Source organism: Aythya ferina, assembly GCF_964211825.1.
Source record: "Aythya ferina genome assembly, chromosome: 3".
NCBI lineage: Eukaryota > Metazoa > Chordata > Aves > Anseriformes > Anatidae > Aythya > Aythya ferina.
In genome coordinates, this window is record NC_140298.1 from 40,247,052 (window position 1) to 40,263,420 (window position 16,369).

At 38.5% G+C, this 16,369-nt stretch overlaps 1 protein-coding gene across 5 annotated transcripts in view; it reads right to left on the minus strand.

Moving 5' to 3' along the window:
* MTA3 (metastasis associated 1 family member 3) overlaps positions 1-16,369 on the minus strand; it is a 175,679-nt gene that overhangs the window by 30,148 nt on the left and 129,162 nt on the right. Inside the window, exon 19 of one of the 5 annotated variants that reach the window (XM_084512654.1) lies at positions 5,684-10,061. The exons of 1 other annotated variant lie outside the window; for it this stretch is intronic. In XM_084512654.1, coding sequence (XP_084368780.1) covers positions 9,926-10,061 — 136 coding nt within the window. In that variant the 3' untranslated portion in view covers positions 5,684-9,925. Of the gene's footprint in view, positions 1-5,683; positions 10,062-16,369 lie in introns of those variants that run through there. 3 more of the 5 variants (XM_084512659.1, XM_084512655.1, XM_084512658.1) reach the window with 3 other exon arrangements.

Sequence of the window (16,369 nt, forward strand, 5' to 3'; positions counted from 1 at the left end):
GCAGCTGAAGACAGTATGAGCCTGAGCTGTTTGTCTTCAATGGCTATCAGAGGTTCCTGTCTACTTGTTAGTGGATTCCCTCCCTACTTGTTAGCAAATTCACACGAATCCTCTCTCTCATTTCAGAAAATATCATGTAGTTAAGCCTGGTTTTCAGGCTGACTTTGAAGCAGAAAACAGCAGAGTCTTCTGCTTAGAGAGGGCAGAAACCACCAGCAGAGGATCAGTAGCAAGTAGCTGTTCCAGGGAGACATCTCTAGTCAGACATGTTTGCAAAGTGAACATCAGCTCCACAGCCTTAGCCCAGTCCAGCTACCAGCTCCAGTTTTGGAAAAATTACGACAAATTATTCCAAAATTGCAAACCAATGGTCTAGGGAAAATGAGTTAGGAAGCAGATCTAATTGAATTTTACAGTACTTCACAAATCTCCCTAAATATTTGCACAAAACCTGAAAGCGATCTTTTTTTCTTAGCCTACACCTGCTGCTTTGTCACAGTTCAACTGGAAAAAAGAAAACAAATGATTCCAATCTACTGGAAATAACAAAAGCCAAGAGAGTGTCAAGTGCTGTTTGCACAAAGAGAACTGTGCAATAAAGAAGTTCATAAAATCATGAGTAAAGTTCACCTTTATCCTCTACAAATAACGTTTCAACTTTCCTCTGTGTGTACAATGAAAAAAACACCAATGTTTCATCACATAGAAGCATACAGTACCTTTCAGTGTATTATCCCGTCTTTGCCTATGAAGTGAAAAATAAAAAATAAAAAAGCGGTGAATAGGAATCACCCTGGATTAAAATGTAGGGAGACCACTAGGAGATAATCCCCCATACCCACCTCTTGATTCAGACCAGAGGAATACACCTTTATCTTCCCTGTGTCATATAACAGTACAGATCTACTGCAGAAACTAGCATTATGACACCCTCTCCTGTGTCCCTGGCTAAAATGACCCTATAGCCACTAACAGCTCCTGAATCTCTCTTTTATAAAGAAATAACACAGCCATCACTACAAAGCTATAAATCTTAAAAAACATTTTTTCATAATTACAGGGAGATATTAGCCCTAACCTAAAGAGCTTACAAGCTTAGCCTACAAGCCTCCTTCAGGATTCTTTGTTAGCTTCGAGAGGATTTGCACAGATGCAGGACTTTGAACATAAGGCCATTTCTAGAAGGGTCATGCAACTTTACAGAGATTATTTCTACAGTTCTTACGGTGAGAGTGGGATTTTTCAGAACACCGCCAGACAGGATAACTGAGCTACTCGGGAAATAATTTCTCTATCTATCTCTGCAATTACACAGTCTCATATACTGCTCCTCGATTTGAGCTACAGAGAACCAGATGCTTGAATAGGAGGTTTTTGAATATTCTGTTTGATTCTCTCCCAGGCACAAGAGCATGAACACAGAGTAACGCCACTTCTTTTATGAAGAATTTTACCCATAAGAACAGAGAGGTTCAGAGCACAGACAGCACCTTGCTGGGTTGTCAGGCTGTGTGCCTTTGACTTCAGCAATGTTTTCGCTCTGGTTTTAGAACAGTGTATGTAGGTTGGCCCAGATGGGCAGAAGGCTGAAATCAAATCAGCAAAATGAAAAGAGCTAGTGAATCAGGTTTTCTCAAATTAACTGCTATTTAAAAATAATAAGCAACTGCCATTGATTCTCATTAGTGCATCAAGGGAAGATGGAGAAAATCCAGAGCTAGACAGTCACTTCATTTATATTCTTCTACTGAAATCTATCAAATTTAAAGCACACAAGCAGTAAACAGAAGAAAGCTACTCAGCATTCAAGTAGCAGGTCTAATTAGAGTCTGGCAAGGCATGTGCAATAGATACACTTGAGCCAAGGCCTAGAGCAGAACTCATTTAAGCCTTAGGGATGGATAAAAAGCCAAATAGGTTGAGATCCCAAGTTTGCAGCTAGTCCCTGTCTTTAGAACGGACGGTGCAAAGCCAATGGCTCCAAATGCCCGAGAAGCCGGGCAATTTCAAATACTAATCTGGACTTGGCTTCTGACTGTTTGGCCAATACACTATCTAGTTTCATTGCCCTCAACACTGATAGGTACAATTTTGTGATTTTGAAGACTACGCTGTATTCCAAGTAAGAGCTGAGCATATCAGATTAATCTTTATCAGTAAAGGAAACAACAAAGGAAAGAAAAGCAAAGGAAGGTGTAAGGGAAAGAGAAATGGAAGAACAAATGGCCTTAAATTGGAAAAAGAAGAAGGGGGCAAACCTTCTAGGTGCATATAGCATTATCTGAATTATAATCTTCTTTGACTTCATCTCGAAGTGAGTTAAAAATCATGAAGATACGGGTTCAAGGAAGCAAACGTGGCAGGACTAGGGCCCGAACCAAGGACTGGATCCAAATGAGCTATTAAATAAGAGAGCTGGCGTGTACTCTTGTTATGCAGTGGTGGAATGGGAGTATCTCCAGAGGACTCAGCCAGTCTGAACCATTTATTAGACTCCAAGTTGCAGCAGTGCCAAGAAACCTGCTTTAGCCACGAAACAAGAGACCATATGTGGACAGAAGCACCAGCTGGACAGACTGTCCCTATACTTAACATTTTTAGAATAAGCAGCATCAGAGCCGTTTGTCTGCATAAAGGGACAGTCAGCAATGATCCAACCTTTCCTTCTCCTGGGCATTCAGCAGCAGCTGAGCCAAACCCATGCACACTGAGAAGAGGAGCAGCATCAAGCTCTCCTTTCTTCTGATTGTGTACAAGAAGCAGGAGAGAAGCAGAGACAACAGAAGAAGATACTTAACCATGCTTTAACTGTGCACGTACAAATGGCAGGATGGAGTCTAGTCCCCTTGAAAAGGCCAATCAACACTTTGCTTGCAATTAGAAACAGAAAATAAGCACCAGGGCTGGGTCAACAAACAGCTAGAAGAGTCAGACCGTGTTCCAAACCATGGAAAGCAGCTGCCTTATGGATGAAAAACATATCCTAAGGATCAAAGGCATTCAATGTAACTTTGCTTAGATTCACTGTCTGAAAAGAGATTAAAATGCTAATGGAAATCGAGACGGCTCTCCCACTGAATCAACACATTTCCCTGCACAGAGCACTGCTCCCAACTCTGGAAGCTTTTGGGGGAGATGGACTACTCTGTCTCTGTGTTTTATTGACTGCACAAAAATTAAAACTTTGAGAAATGAATCACACATATTTTAAGTGCCCAGCCAAATGAAGGAAAGAAAACAAATGTGGAGCCATTCATCAATATTATACTCACTACATTTCCACTGCATCTGCCCTAATAAATTATGTTACTGAGAAGTTGAAGTATAAGTAGTTCCTTTTTCCAATATGCAACTACAAGGCAGAGTGAATGGCATAAGTAGAGCATGTTGATGAATGCAGTAAAAGCAAGTGCATTATCCAGAGAACTGGAAGAGAAAGGACTGCTTGAAGGAATGATCCTTCAGCCATGAACGGTCACAAATGTAACAAAAGAAAATCATGTTCAGTGGCCTATTATGCTATGCCATGTTATTTTAAGGTTGTACACACTTTACTCCTTAGGTTCACAGAAGTGCTTGTGAAATCCCTTTTTTTTTTTTTTTTTTTTTTTGCTACTACTATCCAGAACGTACTTTTATTTGCCTAAGCAGAAGGTATTAGAGAGAAAGTCACTTTTAGCCCAAAGGTGATACAAGCTGCTTCCTCCACATTAATGAAACTATTGATTCACATTATGGAGGAGCAGATCTCCAAAGTAATAACATAGCTAACACGTGGGAGGGAGGGGGGGGTGCACCCAGTCCTGCTAGCAAATTAGGGAGTCATCATACTTCTCCAGACTCAATGAGGATTAGCTTTTGGGAGGAGATTCTGCAGTCATGAATAACTTGATTAGAAGAGAATCAACATCAATATCTGTCTCTAATCGTTTTCCTCCCATTCTTTTGCCTGAAGCAGTAGAGATTGAAATTTATTACATGCAAGAGATTTTTGTTCCTTATAAAACTCTATTAAGCCACTTGAAAAACAAATGTCCTCATTACATAGTACCAGTGACAATTCTAGTTCTTGAGGAACATCCCAGCTTTACAGAACAGACTTTGATTTGAGTGTTTATCTCAAATAATTATTAGCCAGAGGTAGTGCCTTGGCCTGGCATCTAGGTGTTACCATATAAGTAATAAGTAGTTTTCATTTCCATAAAGATCCTTTACTTAGCTTATAAGGAACACACATTTAATGTATGCACAAATAATGTATATTTGAAGAACCCCACAATGCTAACATCTGGGTTTATAATATAACAGGGTCCCAAAGCCCACGTAGGGCTTTTACATTAAGCTGAAATGGTAACAGTCAGTAGTCTGCTAGTTTTCTATTGTATAAAGCAGCCATAGTACATCTGAGTTCATGGAAAAGCATCATGGTGTCAATTAAGTCTGAGAAAATATATTCTGCGTTTACAGTATTTTATGAAAGTTCTGCATATACCAAGAACCAAAACAGAACTCAGCTCCTTGTAAAATGCAGTCTTCAATAGTTTATGTTTTCAAGTCAACAGCACAGTTTTTTCTTCCCTCCCCGCCCTCAAGTTTCTGGTGGCTAGTGCAAGAGCAGCCTGGAAAGTAAAACACATAGTATATATCCTTTAATTTCTGAGGGTTTGTATTTGTGATCAATAACTTTACAGTAAATAGAAGAATTAAGAGACTGAAGTGACCACCGAAGTATATATTTCAGCTAGACAAGGGAAAAGCTTTATAGTCTTGCTATCTTGCTAATCTCAGACCCTTTAAGTATCTTGGACTGCTTTTTGAGTGTGGCTTCTCATAAACCTGGTTAAAGAGATGCCAATTTTCCCCATCTCTCCCAGCAAAGGACTGCTTCCAGAGATCGTCTCTTCCTCAATACCAACATTGCTTATGAAGAAGGGCTACCAATACATGTAACTTATAGTGCCAAGTAAATCCAACCACCACAGAATAACTACAGTTTTGCAACCTGGAATCCACATAGGCCTCTTTAGGGAGAAACAAACAAGCAGCCAAAAAGATAATCCATTCTAATGCAGACACTTAAAACACAATTTACCATGTGGATCAAGCAGCATGTATCCATGTAAATAACAACTTCCCCAAGATAGATGGGACAATTCGGAGTTGGAAAGAATTATCTTGGACAAATCTGTGAAGTAACAGCCATTACTTCTGTTCAGAAGCCCTGTGCATGGATGTCCTCCTCTGCAGAAAAACCATCCAACTTATTTGAGGAAATTACTTCAAGATGTTAGTAAGGAAAACTATTCACTTTACGTTCCATATCCTCACAGAAGCCACCAAGGTGCTACCAAATTAAAAAGAGGCTAATTTTTTGACACTAACACAGACCTGCAAGGTTCAGATGTGCCAATGCACTGTATTTTAGAATTTTATGTGGTCCTTTCACTTAGATTTCATTTCAATCCTAGGAATTTTTCTAATTCCAATGCAATGACCAATACCACTTCTCTGTCTCCGTCTTCTGAATCTTCCTTCCTAATCTCCAGTTCAACTACTTGTGTCTTTAACTACTGCAGTTTAACTGTTCATCAAATGTCAGTTTTTTTGGTTACCGAATACCCTACTAGAAAATAATGCCAACATAGAAATTTGGTTTCCTGCAAAAAGGGCCAAGAGTCACAAAGCTTGTACACAGACACTTTAATGCAAATCAGATAGTACTATGTTTCATTCTAAGGTGCTCCACATCCTCAAACACTCAGCACTGAGCCTCCCAGTTCTACCGTTCCCTTGAGAAATTCGCTTGCAGTCTAAACAATCGATTTTTTAAAAAATGACATGCTTCTTTATGCTTCTCTTTTTTATTTAATCTTCAATACTGTATTTCAATTCCAACCATTAAAACTTTATGAGCATCAGGAGCATATTCTGCAAATTTGTTGATCACTGTATAGTACAATCTCAAAACTCTTATCCAAACCCCATGTATTCCAAAATTAGGTTTCCTCCCTCAACATGCAACATTTGAATAAAAAAGTCCTGACTTACTCCAAAAAATTCCACTGTGCAGTTATATAAACTCAGATCTCTTGACACCCACTCTGGTTTATGAAGACACGGGTTTATATAAAAGACCTTCAAGAAAAAATTAAAAATGAGTATAATTTTGCTGACATTTCCAGGGGATTCTAATGCTTCCATTACCATAGCAGTACACATATATAAATACACTGTGTCCACTGTATTCTACTTTGCAATATAATATTTCTGAAGGAGTACAATTGTTCTCTGCATGAGGCTGTAAGATGTTATGCTGTGATTATATCAGAAACTACTATGCAGCCATTCCATTTTATTTAAAACTTTATAATTAGGAAAGTACCTAGGTTAAAATGATATTTATAAAAACTCTTGCTTCAGATTAATAAAAAGTGCACATTCTGTAAGTGCAGATTCCATTTCTTTTTTTTTTTTTTTTCTACTCGTTTATTCTTCTTTTCATTTTCAATCTCCACTTTTTCAAACCACGCTGCAAGTTTTGGACTGTAGAAACAATAGCTATATTTGCTTTTGATCAAAGCAATGGTTTAAAAGATGTAGTTTTAATGTCACCAATACATTTCAAGAGCTCATTTTTTCTGTCCTACACAACCAAACTTCCATCACTAAGTAATAGCCTTTAAAAATAATCTGAAAAAATATACAAAAATATTTCAAGAGTGCAGAATAGCTATATACTTGAAATCAGCAACAAGGACATTTTAAATTTCAACAAAATCTTCTTACTCTTTACGAGACCTCTGAACACAAAAAGAAAATGCATTTCGCATGGTTTTCTAACTCCATATTTGTAAGAGCAGAGGCAGATTTTCAGATAGCTTTCTTATTTAGCAAACAAGAAAATAAATCATATTGCAAATGCAGTGCTGAAGCTGCCTTAATTCTCTTGCTCACATCCATGGTAAGAAGCAAATGTCTTGTCCTTGCTTCTGAGGTTTATGTTTATACTCAGTGTCACTGTTGATGACTGAGATATGTTTGCTAGGTTTAAAATAACTAGCTTGAGAAGCTTGATAAAAACAGTACTGAGCTCTGATTTGCTGTGGATATACTGTTATAACTTACACAGGAATGTATCATCTTTGCTCAAGGTCAGTAGAACAAAATCTTTAACAACAGACAGCATGGAATTGCAAGACACTGTGGAAAGAACTGTCACAATTTCTACAAAAGTTTTTATGCCCAAACCTAGCAGGAACACATCTTCATCTAATTGTCCATCGATGCTTTCTGTTGAAATTCACAGGTAAATCCTGCTTCCATCCTGGAGAACATTTTACATGAAAGGTAAGACCGAGAGAGAGCAGGTAAAGACAAAGATGCAATACACAGGCATGCAGTTTTCTGTGCACTGTCTGCATTTTAGGGGAAGGAAGGTCTCTATGCAGCTGCATGCGAAGCAGTTTAAAGATGGAACTGAAGTTATTTCAGTAGACAGTCTCCTCACTGCCTCACCCACCCCAAGGGTTGGCTATTGCAACCTGTGAAATGACTCTGCCAGGCAGGGGCACAGCATTACTGCCAGAGTATCCAGATGAAGTGCCTCAGCTTGAAGCTGCAAAGGAGGATTCTTCCTTACCTTGGATGCTTGATGCAAAAGATAGCTGTATCAGGCTGCGTAACAGGGAGTTGCGTTAGGAATCTCTTGCTCCTCAGAGGAAAAGAAGAAAAAATGACTTCACAACACACTATTACAAATGCTAATATTTTTGTCAAAAGCAGAAACACACAGATTTTGCAAAATACTAGCTAGACATTGTAGCACACTGACTAAAAGAAATAATTTGAGTACAAGCTTAATAAGGCAGGGTAAAAAATCCATCACCTTACAGCAAATGACACTTTGAAAATGAGTCTGCTGTGTGTGATTTCAGTGGTGCCTGAGGGAGAGAAAGCTCTTTCTGTTCATGTTTTTCATACTTTCAGTCAAACAGATTACTGAATAATCATGTTTTCTTTATTTTAATGGGTGAGGAAGCAATTATACAGAAGGTGTTTCCATATGTCACAGTTAATAAAGGCAATTCTTACTAGTAAGAATAGGTTGTCTCCGCTCAGTATCTGATGAAAAGCCCTCCTGTTGTGAGGAAAAAGCAGATCATGTGGATAGAAGAGACTCCTAGGGCAGCACACTTCAGTGGCTACTGGCAAGAACTGTAAGCAGATGAATCCCAGGTCTTCTCCAATCGATTCCCCATCAGTGACATTCACTAGGGTGCTAAGGGTACTAAAAGCACTTCGTGTCACAGTGTCTCCTTCATATTCACCCTTTTCTTGCTGGTGAAGGACAGTGGACAAGACCTGGATCCATCACTCTGGGAGATCATCAGCAAGTCCTTTCAGGAGGTCAATGTGCTTTCTTTTTTGAGATAGCATCTGGATGACCATTTCAAGAGATAATCTGACATGGACATCACAGCTAGTTATAGGCTGGTATCACAGATGCTCTTTCAGGCTGAAACTGAAAATTGCATGGGGAACAAATAATTGGGGGAGGGGGTTGAAAAACCCAGAGGTATGAGACACCACTTACACGTTTGTCTTTCTAACCACAGAGCTGGGCACACATCCACAACCAGATGAAAACCTGACATCTGTACTATACTGTTAGAGCTACCTAGTAAAGAACTAGGAAAAAAAAAGTCTTGGAGCTCATCTCAGCTTATTGTGATGTGTTCAGTGGCTGACTACCTCTGAAAAAACATACGGAAACCAAATCTAAGGAAGGACATAACTTGCCTCAGATAATCAACATATCTCAGCTAGGTTTACACAGCAGTGCTACACACTGGTTGCCTCTTGATTTCAAAGTAGGGCAAAGATTGTTCACCTGTAAGTACCTGAGTAGAAAAAAGACCTGCCTCTGTTGCCATTCCCACTTACAGGGGGACTGACAGCTTCCTACAAGTAGTTACAAAAGGCACATCATCTCTCCATGGTAAGTGTCTACCTGTAGCCTTACAAGTATGAATTTCAAAGCATTCTGCAAGACAACTTTCTTAACCTGATGTATAAAAATGTAGTAATTATTTTGTGGAGAGGCTTTGTTAATAGGAAATATTCTATTTCCTCCGTTTTCCTGGGAATTGCATTTAGCTGGTTTTGACTATTCAGAATAGACTTCAAGAAATGCCAAAAACACCCAAAGAAATAGGTGGATGTTTGCAAATATATAGAAAATTGGACCAGTTCTTACACATGCAACTTGTCCAGCTGGATGTTCACTGCCACACATAATACTTTCCAGTATTTTAACCAAAGTTAATATGGCCAACATTTTGAAAATTTGACACTAATTCTGGGCACTGCCTAACTTGGTCTAAGTTTCCAAACTGCTGAACAACTCCTTGTCCACATTTCAGCCTTTGGATGCTCAGCAGATCAGAAAATTAAATCCAAAATGACTCAAGATGATACTGTAAATTTCAAATACCCAGTCTGCAGCTCATTTTGAAAGTGCAGCCCCTAAAGACTAAATCCTGCTTCAAAGACACTGCAATAGTTTTGAAAGCTGCCTATTTTCATATCACACCACTAGCAGACATAGGTAAACGCAGTGGGTGTACTCTGCATCCATACTCCGTGTGGTCAGTGTGAACAGTCCCTCCCTGACCAGTCAACTCTGATGATGGGGAATGAGGGGAATATAGCAGGATGATCACTGATAGGCTTGCACAGCAAATCAGAAGTAGCCCTTGCAGAGGCAAGGGAAAACAAGAGCTGCTGTTGGATCCTGCCCAGAACACAGAACCCAACCACAACATGTCCACACAGTGTGTCTGTCCTGAAGAAGTGGAAGGTCCTGTTGTATCTGCATTCATAATTAAGGTTTTGACATGATTATGGTGCTGATGCTGTTATATCTTCAGTGCATTATGGTTCTTGGCTCTGTTCGTGCCTGCCTATTGTTCATGAGAGACTTTGTCTTTGCAATGATTGGAGAACAAGGTGTTCTGGAAGCTCTTTTCAGCTGCCATCTGGTAAACTTCTTACGGATTTTTCTGTATGGAGGGAAGGAGAGAAAGGAGGGAAAGAAGAGAGAGACAACAAGAGAGGTAAATCTCAGTCTTTAACAGACTGCTCAAGAGTCAATAACAAACAAACAAGCAAATACTCTTACCAGTGCAGGAAGGCTAGCTCAAGGAAAAGAGACTTGCAGTCAACAAGAGTGAGCCCTGGCCATCAACTGATGATTCACAGTTGCCTCCAACTAGTAACTGATAATTGCTCAGTGAAAAGTGAATTGGTGTTAGACAATATTTGGACAACAACATTATATGAAATCTTAGGCCAGAATGCTCAAACAGGGAGTCCTTATGTGTGATTTCAATATAGGAATGAAGGATCACAGAAGAAAGAACCACATTAGCACCCAAGTGAACGTGTTACTTCTACAAAAGCAATGGACTGGGAGCAATTTTCAGTGTTAATTTCACTGCATTAATTCTGTAAGTAATGGATCACTGGCGTCTTTGTGCTTTTTGAACTTGTGCCTTTCAGGTGCAATAAATTCACTTTAATTTTAGTCAAACATACTAACTACAGGTGGTCATGTTGTTTGTATTATAATCTCATGCAAGGATAATTAATTCTGACACAAAAAGCTTTGTTAGGTTCCAACTGCTCTGTTGCCTCTGTATTGTTATAAATCAAAATCATAATGCTGACTATACAAAGTAGCAGAAATCACAGAAACGACACACACAGAGTATGTCAAGAACCATCTTCATTGGCAGAGTCCAGAATATTAGATGTTGATGGAAAATTGCTTATTTTCTGAATTCACTGAAGTCCATTATCCCAGCTTTCATTTAGGTAGTTTATAAATTACAGAGATTTTGAGCTTATGTAATTAAAGTGAATGATGTCCTCTAACTTTAGAGAGACCAGGCCTTCTAATTCAAACTTTCCAAGTTGAAAATCTGACCTGATCGCAAACTACACAGTGCTGAAATGCGTCAAGGTGCATCAAGACTTTGACACAGTAACAAAGTGATTTGTCCCTTTCATCTTAACAGGCTGCTAACTCTGAGCCTGGAAAATGGTGGCACCTAACATTGAAAATACAGGGGCAGCTTAAAACATACTCTCATTGAGTACTAAACAGGCTCTTCTTTGCATGTTAAATTTTCAACGCAGATTTAGTTGCTGGTTGAGTATTTCTCAGAAATCTAAACTTCCAATCAAGTAAATGAGCCACAGAAGAGACCATAATCAAGGACAAAACAAAAAGCCCCAAATCAGGATAATATATCATGATCTTAGAAGTTAGAGGGAGCCTGAAAAATACAACTATTCTGGTTTATGTATACGAAAGGGACAGGGAAGTATTTGCCTTGGCTGCCTGAAGGCTGGATGTCATCAGCATCTTATGGCCTACAATAACAAACTGGAATTTAGCATCATTCAGTACAAAGCACAATAAAAGAAAATTAATCCCCAGAAAGGAAAGCTTAGGCTATTCATGCAGTCCACAGAGAAACAAATTTACTGTTTGAGTACTTACTTTACATGGTCTTCTTTTTTAGGCCTAAGAAGATATTCAATATATTGACAAGAAATTGCATCCAGAATGGTAAAATCATAGAAATTTAACCTGAGACTGGTAGAAATATGCACTTCTAAAATGAGGAGGCAGCTAGGTTTGGTAAATCTATGTTAATAGACAAGACCTATTATCTGCAATGATTATAACGGGGATCATTCCAGAAAAAGCTTAAAGAACTGGATCCCTTCTGATATATTTATCATGGAAGTGCCTAAGAATGGTTACATAGGAATTAGGTCTTCTCCGTCTGGAAAGGTGATGGGATTGCTAGACCACTGAAGTACATCTACACCATGGCACACAGAATGGGGAACAAACAGGAGGAACTAGTTGCCATTGTACTGCCGAAAAGCTATGACACAGTTGCCATCACAGAAACATGGTGGATGACTCACATGACTGTAGTGCTGCAATGGCTGTCTGTAAGCACTTCAGAAGGGATAGACTAGGAGGCAGAGGTGGGGACGTAGCCCTTTGATGTTAAGTAGCGTTCATATTGCCTAGAGCTGAACAATGGCAATTACGGGGTTGAAGGTTTATCGGTAAGAATCAAGGGGAAGACCAACAAGGCAGATGTCATGATGGGAGTCTCTTATAGACCACCCAGCCAAGATGAAGAGGGAGAGGAAATATTCTATAAGCAGCTGGGAGAACTCTCACAATCACTGTATTTTGCTTCTCTGAGTTGTGATGAATAGAGTTAAATCCAGCTGGATGGCAGTCACAAGTGGTGTAACCCAGGGCTCAGTGCTGAGGCCAGTTCTCTTCAAATATCTTTATCAGCAATCTGCACGAGAGGATCAAGTGCACCCTCTGAAAATTTTGCAGACACCAAATTAAGCACGAGTGCGAGAGGGATCTGGATAGGCTGGACCCATGGGCCAAGGACAACAAGGCCAAGTGCTGGGTCCTGCACTTGGGACACAACAATCCCATGCAGAGCTACAGGCAGGAGGAAAAGGAGCAGTTGAGGGAACTGGGGTCATTTAGTCTGAAGAAAAGAAGGCTCAGGTAGACCTTATTGCTCTCTACAACTACCTGAAAGGAGGCTGTAACAGGGTGGCGGTAGGTCTCTTCTCCCAGGCAACAAGTAATATGACAAGAGGAAGTGACCTCAAGTTGCACCAGGGAAGGTTTAGGTTAGATATTACGAAAAAAATTCTTCACTGAAAGAGTTGTGAGGCATTGGAACAGGCTGCCCAGGGAATTAGTTGAGTCACCATCCCTGGAGGTATTCAAAAGACATGTAGACGTGATGCTTAGGGACACGGTTTAATGGTAGACATGGCAGTGCTAGGTTGGACTTATGATCTTAGAGGTCTTTTCCAACCTAAGTGATTCTATTCTATGATTCTACATTTGTTTGCAGAAGTTTGCATTTATTTAAAGAACTAATGTGATCGTTAGTCATTTGAGAAGCCCACAGTTTATAGAAATGTTAGAGAATAGTTCACCCATCTGAATTTTTAATATGGCAACTTCATAAACCATCAAGTAGTTCCTAGTACTGAAAGTAATTGGCAGTTCACACTAAATACAAGAACGCTAAAGTATTAGGATTAAGATTTATGACTATTAAATAAAGACAGTAAAGTCAAAAGATGCAGTTATTAAATACTGGTTCTAAACTAGCATGAAGAATGGCAGAATTAAAAAGGGGGAGGTCATCAGCACTGCATCAAGCAAACCGCAAAAACAGTTTGTGAGCTCTTCAGTTGGTATTAATGAAAGTAGCTCTATCTAGGCTGTCAGAAGACCTGATCTACGCACTCTGAAAGGAGAATCCAGCACTTCTATTTAAACAGGACTGTGATTAAACAGGATTCCAGAAATTAGCTTTCTGGGATATAGCCTTTCAGAAATAAAATTGGAAAGATGGAAATTTCCACTTACTTCATTAAACATGCTATTTGAACAATTGTTTTGCCAAACCCAAACCTGGTTCTTTTTACTGTAAAAATATACAGGGTGGAGGAAACTGACTACGCTGAAGACTTTAGCATCTAAAAACAGATAAACTTTTTAATAGTCACTGATAAGGTTTTACAACCCTTCAGCTTTTTTTTTTTTTTTTTTTTTTTTTTTTTATTATTATTAACATTTGAGCATGCGGGTTGTAATAGTAACTGATGAAAGGCAGGAAATTCAAAGATAACATTGTTGGTCTCTCTCTCTCTCAAAACACTTCAACATGCTTTCCTCCCTCCCTAAGCAATACAACAAATTAAGGGCAGAGTCACCTTTAATGTTCAATTTCCTGTCCCTTTTTGAGTTAACACCAGCCATATGTTTTAATTATATAAAGCTTTTATTTGGTGGTGGCAAGTAAATGGCTTTAATATCTGTAGTGATGATAACATCCTTTGCAGTTGTTAGGAAAGAGTAATTGCTATTTTCCCCTGCTCTTTCTTTTGATTCTTGCACGAGTGCTTGAAGCATGATGAATTAAAGACTTCATTTGAAATGCTAATTTAAAAATATTTTAAAGCCTTTGCATTGTATTTCTAGTCCTCCTGAGACCAAAGGTTGGAAAGTAAATCAAACCTTCAAATAGGTGATTGGTATATAATGCTCACTATGCTCATTTTTATGTCAAACGTGATGCATTGCTGCCAATGTGGGAAGATGGCAAATTCTTTATGTCTGCATGACAGTAACTGCAGATAAAAGTAAATAAGACTTCTAGCAGCTATTCAGAGAAATATGGAAATGTACATAAGGACTACATACTGTTAAGATGTATTTTATCTTTTCAAGTTTTATGCAAGGACTGTAACATACTGGGTAGAAAGAATAGTTAGGCTGAATAGGACACTTATGCCATGCTTAAATGTAACCAGACATTAAAAAATAAATAAATCAATCAAAGAACTAAGCCTTTCTTAGGAATTCAGTGAATTCTATGCAACTAACCATCTGCTGAAGTTAAGCACAATCCTATATAACCTGTTGTGATGTCCAGATTTCTGAGCAATAGAATTGCTGCTAACAACATTTCTGATTTGTAGAAGCTCACTCAAAGTTCTTCGTTTAAATGCCATGCATTGAAATAGAAGCGTTTTTAAAACTTGAATAAAATAAAGTGACCTTCAGTCAATGTTACTCTAGAATGTATTTTTCAAGCTTTTTCTAATGTGAGTTAAAGACATTACTTGCTGTAGCTCTGTTAATAACAGGCATATCTGTCTGTTACTGCTTCTATATATATAAGCTGCTGTGTATCAGTACTGCCTCCTCGACATTGCATTGAGTTGTGGTGACTGAAGCAACTTTGTTCTATTTGGCTATACCAACATTATTTAAGAAGGAATACAAAATAAAGTTATGGCAGAAGATTTTACTGAGAGACAATTGTGTGTAAAGGTCTGCTGAAACTTTAGCAGATGACAAACCTTGTTTTGAAAGTGAGCAAAGCACAATTATTTTCAAAGTAATCATGACTCCTTGAGGGGTATTACACTTAATTGTAATTTCTCTGAGGGTTTGTTTTATCCAGAGGTACACTATAATTACTCAGTGGATTAAATTACAAGTGGGGTACTATCTTTGGAGTCTGATAGTCTTTCCATTAATTTCAACAGGCTTTTAAATAAAGTGAAAGGCAAAAACATGAGCAATGCTGAGTCTGCTAAAAGAGAATTTAACTGGGATGAACCTGTAGGCACAGATCCTTTGAAACCTGACATATTCCAGAATGACTAACTCACTTTACTTCCTTCATTTCTACCTGGGTGAAAATGAGAAGTGTGAATGCTGCATTTTATTTACCTATTTGGCTTGCTGATTTAGACTTTTTGTTTCTTTCCCCTCAGCACTTTACGGAAAAGCTTACCTATATTCCATTAAAGTTTTGATCTAACCTTAAAATTACAGAAATAAGGAGGAATGTACTTTGAAGGCACAAGTGGGTTGATGCTGATATGCTTTTTAAAAATAAACTCCTTTTTGAAATGCTCATTTACAAAACAAATCAGAAGTGTTTTAATAAGTATCAGGCTACTGGAGAGCATTTGCCATAAGCCACTTAGTTACATTATAAAACTAATATAGATGGCAGAGAGTGGTACGATCTTTATAAGATTAAAGAGATGCTGCTGTAGACACTCCAACATCATTTAAGTGTTGTAATAACTTCCCTTATTTTTCTCCTCCTAGCAATGACACATATTCCTTTGCTGTTGGTTATCTTCCAATTTGGCATGAATATTTAGAGGAAAACTGTCCTCTGTGAACATTAATTTACAGACACACCAGTTAAACATCATGGTGTCAGATCTTCTTGAGCAGCTTAATATAATATTTTCAAACACCATACTACATTGAAGGCTTCTCTGGCATTTTGTGTTTCAGAGCAACAGCTTATAGCTACTATGAATATAAAAAGTAATAAATGTTCTAGAGCATTTTCTTTACTGGGAGGAAAAACCCAGGTCAAGTGTTTAAAGCACAGACTCCTATGATCATGTCATGCCTGCACTGTGGCATGGCATAATCCACTTCTCTGTCTCTTTCTTGCTGTTGGTTTAAAATTTACTCAGATAAATTTCCTTTGAAGCAGAAACCTTCACTTTGTGTTCATTTATAGAGTGCCTAGAACAACAGGGACCTCACCTATTCCAGAAATTACTAATATTGGTTTTACTGCAAACAACTGGGATGGCTTTTGGAAAAATCATCTCATCCATCAGGTTTTTCCATGCTTTCATTTTATCTGGAAACAGTATATTTCATTAATACTGTAAGATATCTAAGGATTCTCAG